This window comes from Mustela putorius, unplaced genomic scaffold (assembly GCF_011764305.1).
Source record: "Mustela putorius furo isolate JIRA1106 unplaced genomic scaffold, ASM1176430v1.1 tig00003850_pilon_pilon_pilon, whole genome shotgun sequence".
In the NCBI taxonomy this organism is placed as follows: Eukaryota; Metazoa; Chordata; class Mammalia; order Carnivora; family Mustelidae; genus Mustela; species Mustela putorius.
This window is the reverse complement of record NW_025422002.1, coordinates 15,695,614-15,716,411: the sequence shown is the minus strand read 5'-3', so window position 1 is coordinate 15,716,411 and position 20,798 is coordinate 15,695,614. Positions and strand designations below refer to the sequence as shown.

At 46.6% G+C, this 20,798-nt stretch overlaps 1 protein-coding gene across 7 annotated transcripts in view; it reads left to right on the top strand.

Annotated features, from left to right (window-relative positions):
* Window positions 1–10,178: 10,178 nt before the first annotated feature.
* The window catches only part of CFAP92 (cilia and flagella associated protein 92 (putative)), a 66,522-nt gene continuing 55,902 nt past the window's right edge, over window positions 10,179–20,798 (top strand). Inside the window, exons 1-7 of one of the 7 annotated variants that reach the window (XM_045063384.1) lie at window positions 10,179–10,363; window positions 10,972–11,266; window positions 12,412–12,602; window positions 13,207–13,411; window positions 17,383–17,514; window positions 18,443–18,518; window positions 19,841–19,971. In XM_045063384.1, coding sequence (XP_044919319.1) covers window positions 11,005–11,266; window positions 12,412–12,602; window positions 13,207–13,411; window positions 17,383–17,514; window positions 18,443–18,518; window positions 19,841–19,971 — 997 coding nt within the window. In that variant the 5' untranslated portion in view covers window positions 10,179–10,363; window positions 10,972–11,004. The remainder of the gene's footprint in view (window positions 10,364–10,971; window positions 11,267–12,411; window positions 12,603–13,206; window positions 13,412–17,382; window positions 17,515–18,442; window positions 18,519–19,840; window positions 19,972–20,798) is intronic. The other 6 variants (XM_045063383.1, XR_006601572.1, XM_045063381.1 and 3 more) reach the window with 6 other exon arrangements.

Genomic DNA, 20,798 nt, shown 5'->3' with positions numbered 1-20,798 from the left:
CTCCGTAACAATAACAACAAAACCACACCAAAGGGTATTAAATATTTTCCATAAGGACATGCGTACGTAACTGCATAGAAAAAGATGGAAGCAGGGGCGCCTGAGTGTCTCGGTTGTTTAAGTTCTTTGGCTCAGGTCATGATCTGGGGGTCCTGGGATCTAGCCTCTCCCCCCGACACACACCTGCCGTGGGGCTCCTTGCTCAGTGGGGAGTCTGCTTCTCTCTCTGCCTCTGCCCCTCCCCTCCTCACGTTCTCTCTCTAAATAAATAAAACCTTTAAAAAAATTAAAAGAAAAAGATAAAGATGGAGGGATTCAAAAACTGACACAGCGGTTATTTCTGGAGATCAAGAATGCTTAGACTTTGGGGCACCTGGGTGGCTCAGTGGGTTAACCCACTCCTTTGGCTCAGGTCATGATCTCAGGGTCCTGGAATCGAGTCCCACATTGGGCTCTCTGCTCAGTAGGGAGCCTGCTTCCTCCTCTCTCTCTCTCTCTGCCTGCCTCTCTGCCTATTTGTGATCTCTCTCTGTCAAATAAATAATAAAATCTTTAAAAAAAAAAAAAGAATGCTTAGACTTTGCTGTAACATTTCTTTTTGCCAAGGTGATTTCTTTCTTTGGGGGAGGACACATCTTATTTACCATTTACGTACCATAAAATTCATCCACTGAAGGGTGTAAATCAATGCTTTTGGTATGTTTCTGAAACCTAGCCACGATCTAACTTCATAAAGTTCTCATCACTCATTTCCCAAAACCCTTGCACTGGTTAGCTCATTTTCTCCTTCACCTTTCCCCCAGCCTCCCGTGCTAGGCAACCACCACTCTCTGTTTCTATGGATTTGTCTATTCTGGACATTTTGTATAGATCGAATCATATAATATGTGAACTGGCTCCTTTCTGAAAACACGAACAGTAATGTTTTCAAGGTTCCCCCACCCTGTAGTGTATATCATTACATCCTTCCTTTTTATGGCAGAGCAATATTCCATTGTGCAGCTAGACCATGTTTTTGCTTCTCTGTTCATCAGCTGATGGACATCGGGGTTGTTCCCACCTTTTGGCAGTTCTACATAGTGCTGCCGGGAACATGCGTGTGCGTGTTTTTGCATGGACGTGTTTTCATTTGTCTTGCGTGTAGACCCAGGAGTGAGACCTTTGCTTGGAGGCTAGTTTTATGCTTTAATTTTTGAGGAACTGCCAAACTGTTTTTCATGATGGCTGCACCATTTACCTTCCCAGCAGCCGTGTTTTCATGTGTTCCCTGACGGGTTAAGCAACACAGATGTTGGACGCCTGGGTGGCTCAGTCGTTACGTGTCTGCCTTCAGCTTGGGTCATGATCCCAGAGTCCTGGGATCAAGCTCCACATTGGGCTCCCTGCTTGGCAGGAAGCCTGCTGCTCCCTCTTCCACTCCCCCCTGCTTGTGTTCCTGCTCTCACTGTGTCTCTCTCTGTCAAATAAGTTTTTTTAAAAAATCTTAAAAAAAAAAGGTAACACGGATGTTCTCAGTCCTCCATCTCATCTCACTGGGCCCCTGGCCTTCCTCAGCAAGTTCCTGCCATCTTTCATTCTTCTCTGTGTTTACACCCCTAACCCAAGGTGTCAGGCTGTCCCTCACTACACATCCTGAATCCCACTCCCCCGCCCCACTCCCCGTGGACCACCCTGAGCCAACCCCCCAGTGTCTCTCACCTGTATTCTTGCAGCAGTCTCCCCTAAGAACTGCCTGTGGACTCCTACGGCCTGTTCTCCACAGCTGGAGGATCCCCTCCTCTCTGCTCAGGAACCCCTAATGCTTTCCCTGTCCCAGGGACTGAAGGCAAAGTGCTCACGGACCACCCCAGCCTCCCCCTCATCTCCTGCCATTGCTGCCCCCCCACCTCCTCCCTGTTCTTCTAACTTCAGGGGATTTGCAGCTCCCTCCCCCAGATGTTTACCTCCTCAGGCCATCACCTCCTCAGTGAGGGCTTTGGTGACCCCAAAAGACTCTGTCTCCCTGTGTCGAACTCGCAGTCAGCCATGACGGTAGCAGTCCTCGTCTGTTCCCCTGGACCAGTGTGTGGCCCATTGAAAGGATTCAAGTAGTCTCCAGCTTCCTTCTCAGTGGCCTCCCTGGTTGCCCTTGGGAATGGTGGTGTGTGTAGCCTTCCACGTATTTTTCTTTGCCTGATGATACATATATTTTTTATTTGAATTATTTAATATGCATATTTTTTCAAGGCAGCTATTACGCCTTGGTCTGTGGCCTCACATGAGCTATGAGCTTCCCAAGGCCAGGAACCTGGGGCCCTTCTGTCCCTGCAGGGGCCTGGCACAGCATAGGCACTAATAATCTTGGTTTGCATGAACACACGTTTGTTGGTGTAAACTCACTGCATCAAATGGGAAGATGGCCTCTAGTTGGCCTTGGGGGGACTGGGTGTCTTTGATCCAGCGATGATGTTGGAATCAGGGAGACTCGAGAGGCTGGTAGTTGATTGGACCCCCAGTGGGACTGTAGAAGCTTCTAGGCCTGGAGCCCCATGGCTTGTGTACATTTAGGACAGGACTCTGGAACTTGGCTCTGGACCTCTCAGTTGTTTCTGTGCAGTTGAATCTGATTTGATTTCATGAGTGCTGAGAGCCCCCAACGCCGCCAGACTGCGGCCCTCCCCCCAACCCCAACGGTGCTGCAGCTGGGGACTGCTTTTGGAGGCCAGGGAATCCTTTGAAAAGTAACGTTCCTGGGCCAGTCAACATTGAAAAGAAAGCCTTGAAATATCTTGCCCTGGAGCGTTGCCTGGGCCTCTGCTCCCAGCCACATTACCACCACCCCCCCGGCTCAGCGGGGGGCCAGGGAAATCAGGGTGGATAATGGGGCGCTGTCAGGCCTGTCTGTCTGCGGGGCAGTGTTACCAGGCGCCTCTGAAATCATTCCGGTCGGACCCACAAGGTTTTTGTTGAAGGCTGGAAGTGAGCAAACTTAGAGGTCTCCTGGGCTCTTTTGTCTGAGCCGGGGAGTGGGGTGGGGGTGGCTGGGGGAGGGTGGAGAGGGGAGTGTGGGGGGATGGGTGTGTGTCTGGTCTGCGTTGGGGAGAGCAGAAGCCCGGGCAAAGAGATGATTTTCTGAAGTCAGTTCTCTATTGTCTGAGCCATTTCAAAAAGAATATTGTTTAAAGTATCTTTAAGTAGCCCAGAAAAAATCGCTAATTTTTTTTTTTTAACGAATCATCACCAGGAGAGGGGACCCCCCCCCCATACTTCTGCTCTATTTGCTTCCAGGTGTTTTCCATGCACTTGGGCATGAAAGAACTTCCCCTGGAGTGGTGTTTACATGACCGTATACATCTGTCAAAGCACTTAAAAAGGACGAATTTTACGGGATGTGAACTGCAGCTCATTAAGCTCAACATAAAGAAACATGGTTGAAATGCTGTTGTGGGGATCTTTCTTTGTCGACCGTACCTCCTAAACAGCCTTGCCATCATGCATAATCCTTCGCAATTGTTCTCCAGCACCACTGGGTTCCCTCTGACCGCTGAGTGGTGAGGTGCCTATTGTCCCCCAGGGAGGCTTCTCAAGGTGTTTTGCAGTTTTTCTCCATGAAAACAACACCGTGAGCTGTTGACTCTGTGTCCCCAGTGATTACTACAGGGCCAGGGAGTTGGAACCTTTCATGAGCTCTTGATACCGTCAAACTGTTTTTCAGAAAGCTTTTATCATTCTGTGCATCCCCTGGAGTGTCTCGGAATGTCTGTGAGCCATCTTTTTTTTTTTTTTTTAGTGACAAAGCTTTTATATTTATAAAATATAAAAATATTTTATATTTTTAGTAGATCTGCACCAAGTTTTACTTCTGTTAAAAATCAGACTGAATGATACAAAAATTTGTTAGATACAACACAAAGTGAATGGTCCAAGAAAGAAAGAAAAAATCAGTAAACGGGACCTCGTCAAAATTCAAAACTTCTGCATTTCGGACAGCGGTAGTAAAGACACCGTTAAGAAGGAGACAGGACCAGCGAGAGACCAGGAGAAAATATTTGCAGAACACAGATCCCATGAAGGACTTGCATTCAAACTTTACAAACAACTCCTATAGCTCAGAAAGAAGAAACACAACCCAATCGAAAAGGGGGCAAGAGCCAGGAACAAACATTTTATCAAAGAGGATATGTGGCTGGCCAGTAAGTCCATGAAAAGATCTCAGTATCACTAGTCATTAGGGAAATACAAAATAAACGCACAGTGTGATACTATTTCACACTCATGAGAATTCATGGGAAGTTACATTGACAAGAAGTGGTTTCCGGAGAGGGTGGAGAGACAGCAGTGTTCATACTATGATGGTGGGAACATGAGATGCGGCAGCCACTTTGGAAACACAGTTTGGCAGTTTCTCCAAAAAGAGAAAGCATGAAACTGCTGATGTGGAAATACTGGGGTTCGGGAGCAAATGGTCAGGAAAGAATTCTTGAGACGTCTTTGGTGCAAAAAGGTAGGTTTTATTAAAGCGCGGGACAGGACCGGTGGGCAGGAAGAACTGCGTTAGGTTGTGCAATGTGACTGATCATATACTTCCAAATTGGGGGGGTGGTTAGGGACAGCATAAGTCTCTAGGGAATTTTGGAAACAAGGTTTTCAGGACCTTGAAGGGCCAGCTGTTGCTAGGAAAGGTTATTTATTACAGTCTAGTAAATCCTTAGTCATGAGACCCTTCAGATGTATATTGGTGAGTCACGTGCTTGGAGGATGATTGCCAAAATATATCTTGGTTGGGGGAAGTAGAGATAAAAGAAGTTTCCAAGGAATTTTTTAAAGTCTTTTTTAAAAAAATTAATATATAACATATTGTTTGTTTCAGGGGTACAGATCTGTGATTCATCAGTCTTAGGGAACACCCAGTGTTCACAACACATACCCTCCCCAATGTCCATCACCCAGCTATCCTGCCCCCAAATCCCTCCTCCCATTCAGCAACTCTCAGTTGATTTCCTATGATTAAAATCTCTTATGGTTTGTCTCCCTCTCTGGTTTTGTCTTGTTTCATTTTTTTCTTCTCTTCCTCTATGATTCTCTGCCTTGTTTCTTAAATTACTCATACCAGTGAGATCATATGATAATTGTCTTTCTCTGATTGACTTATTTCGCTTAGCATAATACCCTCTAGTTCCATCCATGTCGTTGCAAATGGCTATTCATTTTTTGATGGCTGCATAGTATTCCATTGTGTGTGTGCGTGTGTGTATATATCTATTACATATATATGTGTGTGTGTGTATATGTGTATATCTATATCTATATATATATACACACATATATATATCACATCTTCTTTATCCATTCATCTGTCGATGGACATCAAGGTTCTTTCCATAGTTTGGCTATCATGGACATTGCTGCTATAAACTCTGAGGTGCACATACCCCTTCGGATCACTAGTTCTGTATCTTTGAGGTAAATACCCAGTAGTGCAATTGTTGGGTCATAGGGTAGCTCTATTTTTCAACTTTTTGAGGAACCTCCATACTGTTTTCCAGAGTGGCTACACCAGCTTGCATCCCCACCAACAGTGTAGGAGCGTTCCCATTTCTCTGCATCCTTGCCAATTCCTGTCGTTTCCTGACTTCTTAATTTTAGCCATTCTGACTGGTGTGAGATGGTATCTCACTGTGGTTTTGATTTATATTTCCCTGACACCTAGTGATGTGAGCACTTTTTCATGTGTCTGTTGGCCACTGGTTGTCTTCTTTGCAGAAATGTCTGTTCGTGTCTTCGGCCTATTTCTTGATTTGATTATTTGTTCTTTGGATGTTGAGTTCTTTATAGATTTTAGATACTAATCCTTTATCTGATATGTCATTTGTAAATATCTTCTCCCATTCTGTCAGTTTTCTTTTGGTTTGGTTGACTGCCAAAGGAATTTTTATACGTAAAATCAGAGTTACAGAATCCTAGAGGTCTGGCTGATGTTAAGCTAAGGTTGCCTTTTGCCTCTAGCAAAGTATTAACAACAAGGCAGTTGAGTTCCTAGAGGAAGGTCACTCTGCCTATCTCAAGGACTTGTCAGTGAACTGCAAGTAGTAAGGAAATTGAATTCTTTTTGTTTAGCCTTTGTAATCTACATCACTACCACATGACCCAACTATTTTATTCCAAGTATACCCAAGAGAAGTGAACACATCTGTCCATGCAGTGAACACTCTGTTCATGCAGAGACATTTCTGGCTGTGTTCATGACAGCATTTTTCATAAATGCCTAAATGTTCAACTTCAGTGACTATTAACCGATGAACGGATGGACAAAAATGTGGTATATTGCATGATGGAACATTATTCAGCCACAAAAAGGAATGAAGGATTGATTAATGCCAGAGCATGAATGAACTTCAAAAATATTCTGCTAAGCAAAAGAAGCCAGTTGTAAAGCCAAGCCACGTGTCATATGATGCCATCTATATGCAATTTCTAGAAAAGTCACATTTTAAAAATTCATTTATGTATGTATTTTTTTTTGTTTATGGAAAGATTGGTCTTTTTTTTTTTATGATTTTTACTTATTTGACAGAAAGGGACAGCGAGAGAGGGGACACAAGCACAGGGAGTGGGAGAGGAAGAAGCCGGCTTCCTACCAAGTGGGGAGCTCAATGCAGGGCTTGATCCCAGGACCCTGGGATCATGAACTAAGCCAAAGACAGCCACTTAACGACTGAGCCACCCAGATGCCCCAAAAGTCACATTTGTAGGGATAAGAAGTAGATTAGTGGTGGCCTGGGGCTCAGGACAGAGATTAATTGTAAATGTGCATGAAGGGTCTTACTGGGAAAATGAAAATGTTCCAGAACTTATTTATGGTGATGATTTCATCACTTGTTAAGGTTACTTAAAATCATCAAATTCTATACTTGTAATGGGTGAATTTTTTTATATAAAATATACCCCAATAGAGCTATTAAAAAGTGGTGTTAGAGATGACAAGGAGAAGATGGGTACAACTGTTCCCCAAATAGGCACCCAACTGCCAGAGGCTTGGGAGAACTTCTAAAAGGCCTCTGGGAGCCCCTGAAAGCTCTGGGGCTCCCCTATCCTGAGAGAAAGAAGGATGCCATCACTGATTGCTTTCGGACTGCTCCCATCCAAGGGCTGCCTCTCTGTAATGTGGCTTTTCCCTTCCTCCTATCCAGACATGGAGTCGGTTCTTTATCTTCTTGACTCTTGGCTGGCCCTCGTGACTTGCTGTGGTCAATGGATATGGCAGAAGTGACACGACGCCATTTCAAAGCCAAGGTCTCAAGAGGCTTTGTAGTTTACACCTTTGCTTTCTTGGACCCCTGCCCTGAGAATGTCTTGAGGAAGCTAGTCCAGCCTGATGGAGCAGGAAAGGTGACATGGTTGGGAAGGGAGAATTGAGGGGGTCCCCAGCCAAGGTCACCAACTGCGAGACTCATGAGGGCATCTTGGACCTTCCAGCCCTATTGATAGAGAATGATACACCCCCAGGCCCCAGCAGTGAATATTCACCCAGCAGATCCATAGAACTGGAAAAAACAACGTGGCTGTTGTTTTATGCCATTAGTTTTGGGATGCTTTGTTATGCAGCAATAGGCAACCTGAACACATGCCCTTTTTTCTATGCCTTGACTTTGCCTGTCCTGAAGCCATCTTGGTTGAGGTGAGGTTGTGGACCCACCTCTTACACCAGAATACCAGATGGCACACCTTTTTCCTCATTCCTTCCTGTGACCTCTGGGGACACCATTTCTCTCAGGGCAGTGGTTCTAAACCTTGGCTGTGGGACAGAATCTTGGTGGAGGTGACTTTGAAAAATATGGGTTCTGTTTCAGTCATTTATTGTACAACAAATCATCCTGAACCTTAGTGGCTTAAGACAACAGTAGTTTACTCTGGTCATAAATCTGCAGTTTGGAGATGGCTTGGTGCTAAGAGCTGTTTTCTGCTATACATAGTATCAGTGGGGGTGGCTCAAAGGCTGGGAGCTGGGATTATCTGAAGCCTGGCACACTGGTGTGTCTGGTGGTTGAGGCTGGGGGTCAGTTGGGAACTGTTGGCAAGAGTATCTACATGTGGACTTAACATGTGGCTGCTTGGGCTTCCTCATAACATAGTGGCTGAATCTCCCCCCCCCCCAATATTTTTATTTATTTATTTGACAGAGTGACAGAGAGAGAGGGAATACAAGCAGGGGGAGTGGGAGAGGGAGAAGCAGGCTTCCCACTGAGCAGGGAGCCTGATGCAGGGGCTCGATCCCAGGACTCTGGGATCATGACCTGAGCTGAAGGCAGATGCTTAACAACTGAGCTACCCAGGCACCCCACATAGTGGCTGAATTCTTAGAATGAGGTCCCCAAAAGAACAAGGCACATGGTACAAGTTACATGGAGTTTGTTCAAGCTAGTCTCAGAAGTCATGGTGTCACTTCTGCCATACTGTATTGTCTGAGATGATCACAGACATTTCTCTGGGTTCAAGAGGGGAAGAGCCTAGACCCATTACTGGATGGGAGGAGTGCCAACGTCACTCTGTAAGAAGAACTTGTGGGAGGAAATCTATTGAGGTGGTTATCTTTGGAAAATACAATCTGTTTCTGGAGAATCAGTGCTGAAGGTCTGGAGTGAAGCCTCAGGATTAAAATTTCCATGTTCCTGGGTGATTCTGAAGCATATCTAGGACCAGACAATGGGCCCTTGTCTAAGACCTAAGGTCCCTCAATCCTGAGCTCAGAGCTGTCCCCGTTGGAGACATTGCAGAGATTGGCTGCTGCCCTGGGTTATAGTGTGACCAAGGACCCTTTGGAGGGAAACCAGCCTCAGGCCAGCAGGGGGGACTCGAGGAGGAAGAGGCCTGCTCTTGTGCAGGGGTGGGTGTGTCCCTAACCTGCCCTTATTTATTAACCTGCCCAGACTGATTCAACCTGAGGAATGTTGGAGAGTACCAGCTGATGGGCAGTATTTTAGGAGGGGCTTCTCTCAGCCCCTGGGAGTAGTCTAGGGAGGAAGGAGGTGGGAGGCAGGGGACCTGGGTTCCTGTTCCAGCTCTGCTACAGTTTTGCTCTTTAGACTTGGGTAGGTGATATCTCCCCTCAGAGCCTCAGTTTCCCCAAGCTTCCATTCTCCTAAATGACCTGTGTGAAGTGGAGCTGCTCTCCCTTAACAGAAAACCTAATGTGGCTCCCCATTGCCCATAGTCTTGGAGCCCTGCCTGCCCTTCACACCTGTGTACCAGGGGCCCTGCCCACCACTCCAGCCTCATCATCCCTTACTTGAACTTGTCATGCAGGCTCCCCTCTGAGCTTTTGTATATGCTGTTCCCTCTGCCTGGAATATTTTCTCTTGCTTTTACTGCCTGGCAAACCCTAATGTTTAGCTTTTGTCACCTCCTCCATGAAGCCTGCCCCTGCCTCCTTCTGCTAGTTACCTCCGAGGTGTGTCCCTACCCCTTGGGTACCCTGTATTGTCTGAGATGATCACAGACATTTCTCTGGGTTCAAGAGGGGAAGAGCCTAGACCCATTACTGGATGGGAGGAGTGCCAACGTCACTCTGTAAGAAGAACTTGTGGGAGGAAATCTATTGAGGTGGTTATCTTTGGAAAATACAATCTGTTTCTGGAGAATCAGTGCCCCTTGGGTATTCTGTGATCTACATTGGGAGCAACAGCTAGCCTTCTCTCAGCTGGGGGGTTGGTGGGGAGGGTGTTTGCAGACCAGAACAGCTTTTGGAATTAGTCTGGATTTCAGTCCAGTGCTGCTGCCACATACTCGCCTGTGTGTGACCTCAAGCAGGTCGCCCCACCAATCTAAGCCTCAGTTTTCTCTGGGGATCATGATCGCTAGACAGAATTCTCAAGATATTTTAAGGACATCAGCGACAGAAGTAAAGTCCGTGTGAAAGAGGTTTGAGGTGGGGTAGTTTTTAGAGTTTTCAGAGCCCATTGTTTCCATTGCCTTTATCGAGGAATGGGAAGTGGGGGCTGATGGCCCTATAGCGGAAGCAGAAATCCCTGTTCCCTGTACTGTAGGGAAGGGCTAGGCGTGTAATAGGGGCTCACATTCAGAGCAGGAGTTCTTCAAAGATTGAATGAATGAGTGGATGAATGAGTGCGTGAATCAAAGGAGGCAACTAGTTTCTGAATTTGGATACACCTTTTTGCCACACCCGTTCTGTGCAAGGGTCGACCCGCGGCCGAGGCGGGAAGTCCCGCCCCCAGGAGTCCTGCCCGTCTCCTAGCAACGGTCAAACATAATTGGCTCAGCCGAGGCCCGCGGGCCTTCTTGCCTGCGTCCGCGAGACTGCGTCTGTGGAGCCTTCCCGCCTAGCGGCCGTGACGCCCAGGCTGCTGCCCAGCGCAACCCCTCTCAGGTACCGAAGGTCCCTCTCCTCCTGCCGCTCCAGCTGGGCACCCCTTTCTAAACAAAACGTTAGCCGGCCTTCCTCCTCCACGGACCCTGAGCTTGTGCCCCGAACCCAGCACTCAGGGCCCATTCGTGCCTTGCCTCGGGGGTTCTCGCCCTCTCTGACCTCACCAGACCCTTGCACGCGCTGTTCTCTTGCCCGGCTCGCCTCTCCCTACATTGCAAACTCATCCGTGCTTTGGCCCTGCTCTCACCCCGACGCTTCTCCTAGTGGAAACACAGGGTTCTCTCCCAGCTTTGCTGTCCTTGGGTAACTGACCTGGAGCAGGCGTTCTGGAAGTGCCGGTGACTGACTTGTGAAAGGAGAAGCAGCCTGGGCTGCGGGGGGATAGAGACTCAAGCTGGAGAAGCTGAGGTTGCTTGTTTTCCCGATCACTGCAAGCTACTATTCTCTGTGGTTCATTGTTGAGTGCCTACTGCATGCCAGGCCTTGGCTGTTCAACCCAGGACAGGACAAGGGATGGGAAGGAGGGGAAGGTGGGTCATCCTGAAAGAGGCAGGGCTTCCCTCCTGGGAACAGAAGGAGATGACAGAAGCGCCTTTATTTTCTTGCAGCCAGGAGTGCCACGCCCGTGGGTGCTCAGCAGAATGTCGCTGAATGCCTGGGAGCGGGAGGATGAGGACCCGGTGAGCATGGGGCCCTTGTCCTCCATGGCCAGCTTTTACCAGTCTGGGAGTGAGTGTGATGTGGAGGAGTACCTGAAGGTCAAAGCCCAAGCCCAGGAATCGGACTCTGAGCACCCGTGCAGCAGCGAGTCCTCATTTGGGCTTGCTAGCACCCTCGACTCCGATGTGCCCCAGGCTGTCCCCTGCAAGTTCATCATCTCACTGGCCTTCCCAGTGAGCACTGGTAAGTGCTGGAGCAGAATCCCAACACCCTCTGCAAAAAGGGGTGCGCCCATGACCTTCCCTCAGAAGTCTGGGGCACCTGAGCTCCCTCCACTGGCTTCCCCAAGTGAGGTGTCCAATGCCAACAGTCGAAGTCAGGAAGGAAACTGCAATTTTAGGGACCTGCTGTGGGCCCGGCCAGTAGATGATTAAAGAGCCTTCCCGTGCTTAATCCTCTCAACACTAAAAAGCAAGTGGTACTGTTTCTGCTTTTTGCAGTTGAATGCATGAGGAAGAGATTACAGAATTGGTTCACATAAGCTGCCTTTGCGTCACCAGATTCCTTGTTTAAGTTCTCAGATGTATTGAATGAAAATCTCCGAGTGTTTGGATATATCGATTATCTGTTGCCCCCCCCCAAGTTCTGCATAACAAACCCAAACAACTCCCCAAGTCAGGGGCTCCAAACAGGAATCCCTTGTTCTCCTGGATGAGCAGGTCAGCGGATCCAGGCTAGGTTTCCCTCGGTGGCTCTGTTCTGCTCCCCATGTTTCTCATCCTCCTCCGGGACATGTGGCTTAGCCAGACACAGTCTTGCTGTGGAAGGGCAGAGACACCTGGGAGGGGAAGCCCAGACATCCAAGAACTCTTCTGGCCTTCGGGTACCTCCCACCTGCTCACATTTTGACAAAGCAAGTCCCATGGTTGGACCCCTAAGATCAGGGGCAGAGAAAAGAACTCCACCTCGATATACATTTTTTTTTTTGTCTACTTGCACTACACCCTGAAGATTAATTTCAGCTTCTCCTTGCAGTTCTATCCATTCTTGCCTCTTTGGTTAGACACATACTATGTTTAGAATTGACCTGTCTTATTGGTGACTTGAACTCTTTACTGCCAAGACCAGGGGGAGGTAGGCAAAGCGCCACAGGTGAAAAATGTATGGAGGCACATGCTCTCAGCATCACGCAGTGAATTTCTGCCCTCTGTTACTCCACTGACTAGGGGGCCCGGACCTGCCTCTCAGCCCCCCAGGCGGGGCAAGCAGCACGCGGGTGGGCGGCCTCCCATAGCATCAGGCTCTTTCTTATTTCCAGGGAACCGTGGAGATGGATGTGCTTTCCCATGTGAGGTTCAGCCAAGACTCATTAAATCCATGTCTTCTAGGTTATAAAGGAAAATATACAGGTTTGATGGAAAAACACAAGAAACACCCTAAAATGGACAAACCTGCTGCAAAGTTTCGCCGTTACTACCACATTGAGTATTTCCTTCTGCCAGATGATGCGGAGCCTAGAAAGGTTGACATGGTGCTGTTTCCCCTGGTGGCCAAAGTGTTCCTGGACTCGGGAGTAAAGGTGTGTGTGTGTGTGTGTGTGTGTATGTACCTTGCATAGAGTCTGCTATGGCGGAAAGTGCACTTGCTTCCCCTCGGAGCTTGCTAGAAATGCAGGATATCATGTTCCACCTCAGACCTACTGAATGAGAGTCCACGCCGACCTAATAATATCCATTACCAGACTTCTATTTAGATATCTTTTTCTAGTCATTTCTTTGGTTTTTTGAAACTTTTTGCCGCTCTTTTGATTTCCTTCTCTGCGTGAGTACCCCGTGTGTCAAGCACACCTGCCTGCTAGGACACACGCACATACACACACCCCTACACCTGCCTGCCTGTGGCCCAACTCTGGCTCAGTGCTTGGAAGTCACTGGAAAGGGAAGGATGGGCAAAGGTAATTGCTTTGACTCTGTCTTTTTTCCGATAAACCCAGAAGTGTGACAGGGCCCCGGCCAGGACACCAATCTCCTGACATGCGGTGGGAGATGGGGAGCGCCAGGCCCAGAAGGCAGGCAGGTGGAGAGCAGTGCCCTGGAGGGCAAGGCCAGTGGGGGTGGGTAACCTCAGGCTACTAAGCCCCCCAGTCCTGCACACTTAAAGCCTCTTGGTGTTCTTTTATACAGACAGTGAGGCCGTGGCATGAAGGGGACAAAGTCTGGGTGTCATGGACCCAAACTTTTAACATCAGTGTGACAAAGGAATTACTCAAGAAAATAAATTTTCACAAAATAACCTTGAAGGTCTGGGACGCAAAGGACAAGGTTTCAAGAAAAGTCCGGTATTACCGGTTAAAGAATACCGGGTATTCCGAAGATACGGGAACTTTCGGTAAGTTGGGCGTCCGTTTTATTTGAAACACTTCTTTTTTTTTAAAATATTTTATTTACTTATTTGAGAGAGAGACAGTGAGAGAGAGTATGAGTGAGGAGGTCAGAGAGAGAAGCAGACTCCCCGTGGAGCTGGGAGCTTGATGCGGGACTTGATTTTGGGACTCCAGGATCATGACCTGAGCTGAAGGCAGCCGCTCAACCAACTGAGCCACCCAGGTGCCCCTATTTGAAACACTTCTTCAGGCGTATGATTTCTCACCAGGAACAGGATCAAAGCCAGTGTCCGCTCTTTTCCTTCATCTCACCTTCCCGGGACACATGTGGCTTTGGGTGTCAGTCCCTCCAGGACAAGCTTGAGCTTCTGGAAGTACTGCCCCCTGGAGTTGTGTCTGAGGGTGGGCGGTGTCTGTGTATGTGCGGCGCTCACCACCTCTACCTCTGCCGCATTTCTGGACTTCCTGTCCCCAGGCTGCACCCATATGTAGGTTTCCCACTGGCTTGTCTCCTGGCTGAGTATTGGATGGTTTTTTTTTTTTTTAAGGATTTTATATATTTATTTGACAGAGAGAGCAAGAGACCACAAGCAGGGGGAGAGGTAGGCTGAGGGAGAGAGAGAAGCAGGCTCCCCTGCAGAGCAAGGAGCCCGCGATGTGGGGCTGATCCCAGGACGCTGGGATCATGACCTGAGCAGAAGGCAGACACTTAACCATCTGAGCCACCCGGGCGCCCCATACTGGGTGTTCACTGATGAAAAAGACACCACGAAACAAGAGAAAACTTAAGAATCCCATGACTCTGAGACAACCATATTAATCTTTCCATAGAGACCCTCTAGATTCTTATTTGGGTAAATATATTTCTTAAAGATTTTATTTATTTGTTTGAGAGAGAGGAAGAGAGGGAGCACAAACAGGGGATGGGACAGAGGGAGAAGCAGACTCCTCGCTGCGGAGGGAGCCCAACACAGGGCTCTGTTCCTGGACCCTGAAACCATGACCCCAGCCAAAGGCAGACACCCAACCAACTGAGCCACCCAGATGCCAATGCCAGAAAGTCTCTTTTTGAGCTCACCTCCAAGGAGAGCTAGGGAGAGTGGAAAGATCCAGGCCTGGAAGTCAGTCAGCTCAATTCAACCTGTCTCCCATCTTGAACTAGCCAATGACCTTGGGCACCCTCTCACTTTCTCTACCTATATGCTTCAAGGCAGGGTAATGGGAGTGTACCCAGCCCCCAGCAATGAGAGAGTGTGTGTTGTTTGTATTTAAAAATGAAAATGCTGCCAATTAAACTATGTTGTGGCATTAATTGTAAGCCATGTCCAGTTTTGAGAAACGTGAAAAGTCATGGCAATGTGTGTCTGAGAAGGGATGGAGTCTGGTACCATTATCACTGTTGTTGGTGGCTCCAGACAAGTATAGTTATTTTCCAGTAAGCAAAGGAGACTGACACCTGCTTGAAGTGTGTGCAGCGCCAGAATCAGAACCCATTTTTTTGGTGACTAGCAGAACGCTCTGCTTTCTCTGGCTTTCCAGCCTGACTTCTTGGGGAGGTTTTCCGGCATGGACACTTGGCCCTTCTGACTGTTCATCTTTCACTTATATCTGGGTTTTCTTACCCTCAGTGCTGTTGGCATTTTGGTTCAGATCATTTCTTGCTGTGGGAGCTGTCCTGGTCTCTACCTGCTAGATCCCGGTAGTAACCTCCCAGTTATGAGAACCAAAATTTTCTTCAGACATTGCCAGATGTTTCCTGGGGAGGGGAGCAGAATGACCCCTGGCTGAGAATCACTGGTTTATATCTAAACTACTCACTGTAGGGTTTCTGTATGAGAAAATGGCATTCAAAGAGACTTTTCTTACTGGGACCCAAGGAAAGACCCATGTCTTCAAAGCATGGGATTCAAAACCACCTGTGTTAGATGTGTTTGAAATGCTGCCCAGGGTGGGAGGTTGGGTGAGCCCGGTGGTGGGTATTATGGAGGGCACGTATTGCATGGAGCACTGGGTGTGGTGCATAAACAATGAATTCTGGAACATTGAAAAGAAATAAAATAGAAAAATTAAAAAAAGAAAAAAGACATGCTGCCCAAGTGCAGATCCCAGAGTCTTCCCCAGAGCTGCTGAACCAGAATTTCTGGTAAACATGTGCCCCGAAGTGAGCTCACATTGGAGCACGGGTGCTGGGGCAGGTGTATGGGGCCATTGGAGCCAAGTCTGGAAAGGTAAATGAAATCAGCTGGCCAGGAAAGGAAGGAAGTGTGCTCTAGGCCCTGCTGGGAGGGCCATGGGCCTTCCTGAGTGTACTTGAAAAGATTGCACTTGGTCCTCCCCAAGCCCTATCTCACACCTGACATCACTGCCTCTTATGTTAAATAATTTCTTTCCGAAAGCAGTGTATGTTCATTATGTAAAACAATTCAGAAATTGACTAGCACAGGAGCGCCTGGGTGGCTCATTTGGTTGGGTGTCCACCTCATGATTTCAGCTCAGGTCATGATCTTGGAGTCATGGGATGATGGTCTCGGTAAGGGGTGGTCTGTGTCTCTCCCTCTTCCCCTCCCCACGCACATTCTCTCTCTCTTTCTGAAATAAAGAATCCTTTAAAAATTGACTAGCACAAGGGAGAAAGAACTAAGATAACATGATGCCTGGACCAGAGGCAGACATTGCTAACATTGCTCTGTGCGTCTTGTGTGTAAGTAGAAACAACATTTTAATAAAAATGCGTTTGGTGTGCTTGTTGTCTTAAGTCCTTTTTTCTCCTTAAAGGCTGTCTTCTTGAAACTCTTGTCTGTGGGAGGGAAGCAACAGCCTGAGAGGTTTGGCTCATGTTCCAGAGAGGATAGGAAATGTATCCTCTGCCCGAACTGGTTAATTTTCAACCTGTTGCTGGTCTCGAATGGAACATCCCATCAAAAGTCAACATTCCTCCTCTATTAAATCTCCTCGGCTTCTTGGATTCTCAGTTACTGGATAAAGGCTGCGTCATTCACGAAGCCCCAGAGTCATGCATGACCCAGCTATGCCCTCAGCTCTTGGCTGTCCCTCCAACTAACACCTGATTGGTGTCCCTGCCTCTGTGGGGCCCTTTGGGACTCTCTGCCTCTCAGCTGGCTCCTCCCTCGGCATTTAGGTCTCTTCTCCATCTCCTCTCTCCTGCTGCAGTTCCCTGACTTGTCTATAGCCCTGCTTTGACCTTGGCACTCCATTGTTGTGCACCTTTTTATGGCCGTCTGGTGGCTTGGGGAACCAGGTCCGTCTTCTGAGTCTGGCCTTGAAGGCATTCTCGAATTTGTTCCCCAGGCCCCCTTTCTCGCCTTCACTTCTGGTTCCTGAAAACACAAGGGGTTTTCTGGTTGTGAGCCCTGCCTTCAGCTATGGGGCCATACCCAGCCGGCTCTTAGCCTCCTCTCTTTCTCCACAATCGGTACCTGTCCTGCAACACTGAATCCAATCGCACCTCTTCTTCACCTCTTCCTTGTAGCTTTCATTCTCTGCATTCATTATTCCTCCCATGTCGGTTACTGCTACAAGCATACGGAGTCCTGTACTGATAGAATGAAGGAGAGAGGGCTCATCTCCCTAGCTGGCTTCGAGGAGCCCTGGGGGGTAGTTCTGGCTCAGTGAGTACCAGCTCTCTGACCACAGGAAAATTACATAAGTGTCATACTCCCCACCTGTAAAATAGAGGAAGTGGGAGTGCCTTCCTTCATGTGAAGCACCATGATCAAATGGAAGGACTCATGTCAAGTACTTAATGGTCTTGTTTGGAAGAAGCCATTGCCAGCTAAGGTTTGGGTTTCCTGGCATTTTGAAGCAGCGCCTAGGTGTCTGCTCCTGCAGGGCAGGGGCCCTGCCTCTGTTATCTGCCTATTCCGTCTATAGCCCTAGGAGAGTGCCATACATGTAGAAGGTGTTCCGTAAGTATTTCTGATTGGTTTGAGTCAATGGTTCTTCTCTTGTCTTCTAGAAGAAGTGAAAAGTTTGGTTTTAAATCAGAGAAGATTGTCTGCACAGGCCCCACACATCAAAGAGGAGTGGAACCAGGAAGATGCACGAGATAAAGCAGAAAAAGCAGGAAAACACATCAAGTCTTTGCGTGGTGAGTGGAGATGACCTTTGTGGACTAGTTGGGGGAAGTCAATGGCAGGGAAGGGGATAGATGGGTGTTGCTGGTGTCGTGCATGTACACTGGTATCCTTCCTTTGTATCAGCAACTCCTGCTGGTGCTGGTTCATTCTGGAAGGCATCACTGCTCTCAGTGCAGGAATCACTTTTTGTGGTTGGTCCTTTTTCTTTGTTTAATTTTTATTTAATATAAAACTTTTATTTAATATAAAACTTTTCTAACCGTAGAAGTTACATATGTGTGGTTTGCTTTTAGAAAAGTCAGTGACTATGGAAAAATATAAAACAAACAGGGAAAACAATCTATAGTTCTATCACCAGGAACAAACATTATAATATTTTGGTTATTATGTTATGGAAAATTCCTTTGCTCTAAGATTTTTTTTTTTTTTTACATAGATAGGGTTGTTCTGGATACATACTTTTGTATTCTGAGATGAATATGTACCTACATGCACTTTCCTATTTACTTAAGAATCTATTTACTGAAGAACTGCATAAACTCCATTTGTGGAGTCCATAATTTTTCATCTGCTGGTGACATTGTAAGCTTCTCTGTAGATGGGGACGTAGGGACCTCGGGAGTGTTTTCAGTATTCTCTGATGTAAACAGTGCTGAATTAGACAACTGAATAGATAGTGACTTTTTTCCTTTTTTTTTTCACCCTCCATGGGGTGTTATATAAGAAATTGGTGGCTTCCTCTCGCCTCCATTTGTCCAAATAATCCTCATTAGTCTGTGCATTCATTCATTTACTCATTTATTATTAACCAGCCTTTTTATGCTCACTGCTGCTTGGTGACTGCCATTACAAAATGGGTAAAGGACCCTCATTTCTTTAAGGAACTAGAATGGACCAGGAAGTCCATTTGCTAATAAATATTATCATATTCTCACCCAGCAGAGTTTGAAACTTTTCCTAAGATCCCCGAGGGAGATGAGAAGGTACTCAGAATGGAAGAACTTTCCACAGTTCGGTAAGGATGGAACCATGCTATTTCAGCGATTGGGAGTGGAACCCCCTCTTGCATAAACCGTACAGTATCTCACCGAGAGTCATGTGGATTTTTAGTAACTTAGCTAAGTTGGAGCTCATGCAATTCAGGTGAAATTAAAGGAACAGAGAAAGGAATGCTTGTGTTTATGAGCGCAGATATGCCCTGTGCTTTTGCACATGTTGGTTTACCTCAATTCTCATCATGGTCACTCTGAGAGATGGTATTATTACTATTTCTGGTTTTTTTTATAACATAACAGAGTGGTTAGTGATTTGCTCAAAGATTTAAAACTGGAATTCTTGGGATCTTGGGGGTGTTGGTAAAGCCAGGACTCTAGGACTTCAGAGTACCAAGTCCACAGCCTTTCCTGCTACGAGTGCAATTGCTCTTAGAGCCTAAGAAGGATCTGGAGATTCCTTGGATGCCTTGGAGGTCCAGAGGCTGAAAGGAGGCCCAGCTGGAGGCTTGGGAGAGTGGAATGGGGAGAACCAAGAAACTGTGTCATTAAAAAATCTTGACTTCTAAAAAATTGTTTTTTGTGTTGAATTGATGCATTAATTTGAGAAGAACTGACATTTTTACATTCTGAGGCTCTCCCATGCATGACCATGGTATATCTTTTCACCTAATTCAGCTCCTCCTTTATGATTTCTAATAGAGTTCAAAAAAATTTCTTCCTATAGATGTTGGATAATTCTTGCAAATGAATTCCTGGGTATATTAGAGCTTTGACTGCTTTTATAAGAATATATTATTTTCCATAATATTTCTAGTTAGAAATTGATAATATGAGTGTGGTCTGCAGAGCAACAGCAACAGCATGACTGGGAACTTGTTAGAAATGTGGACTGTCAGGTCCACCCAGGCTTATTGACCCATACCTGCATTTTCTTTAACAGCATTTCCAGGTTATTCATATGCACATTGAAATTTAAGAAGCTTTGGTTAGAGGAATGCAATGTCATTTCTTAAAAATCTGCTCATGGGAAAAAAAAAAATCTGCTCATGGGACACCTGGGTGGCACAGTCAGTTAAGCATCTGCCTTTGGCTCAGGTCCTGATCCCAGAGTCCTGGGATCAAGTCCCACATCAGGCTCCTTGCTCAGCAGGAAGCCTGCTTCTCCTTCTGCGTGCTGCTCCCCCTATTTGTACTCTCTTTCTCTCTGACAAATAAATAAATAAAATCTAAAATAAATAAATACAATAAAAATCTACTCCAGATTGGTCCAGTAAATAGATTCTTCGGTCTGGTCCCTGCTTTTTTTCACCTTCATTTATTTTTCTCTCCGTGAATTTTCTAGATGGAGTATTTCAAGAGAAACAGCTCTTTCTTTGGGAACAGCAGTCGGCATGGAGATGGAAGGAGAAGATCATCATGAGAGATCATCATTTGACAGCTTAACAAACATGTTAGAAAAGCAAAAATTTCAAAGTAAGTTAGGATGGGATTTTGGAATTTTATAATATAACTAGACTTAGAAGCATTATGAAATATTCCAAATTCAGAATACTTCAGAAAGATTGTTGATATGTGACCACATGTTACTTGAAAGTAAGAAAACACTACATACCCTTTCAACTTACCCATTCTGTCTCACCCCATCCAGCCATTCCAACCCACCTTCTCCCATTCATTTACCTGCATCATTCCACCCATTTGCACACAGCCTTTCCCACTCCTGCCAATGCTTCCACGCTCCTGACTCATGATGTCATGGGGAGCATGGAAATAAAATTTCTAAAGTTGACTGTAGACTTTCAAATAAATAACTGCCTTCCTATGTGATAGATGCTGTGGTAAGTGTAGGTAGGTACGTTGAAGAAACTAAGAGTCAGCTTTATAGAAGGACTCTCAGAAGATAAGAAGTTCTTCACTTCTTATGGTAGAATGAGGGAAATTGCATTCCAGGTTGCAGGAACCACTCATGCGAAGTCTGTAATCTTGGTGACAGACCGAGAGGCGAGGGTCCTCAGAAGCTACTACATTGACCTCTTCCTTCTTCTTCTTCTTCTTCTTTTTTTTTTTTTTAAGATTTATTTATTTATTTGACGCGGAGAGACACAGTGAGAGAGGATACGGAAGCAGGGAGAGTGGGAGAGGGAGAAGCAGGCTCCCTGCCAAGCAGGGAGCCCGATATGAGGCTCCATCCCAGGACCCCGGGATCATGATCTGAGCCAAAGGCAGACACTTCATGACTGAGCCACCTGGGTGCCCTGACCTCTTCCTTCTTAACCTTGTTCTCTTCACCAGTTTTTCAG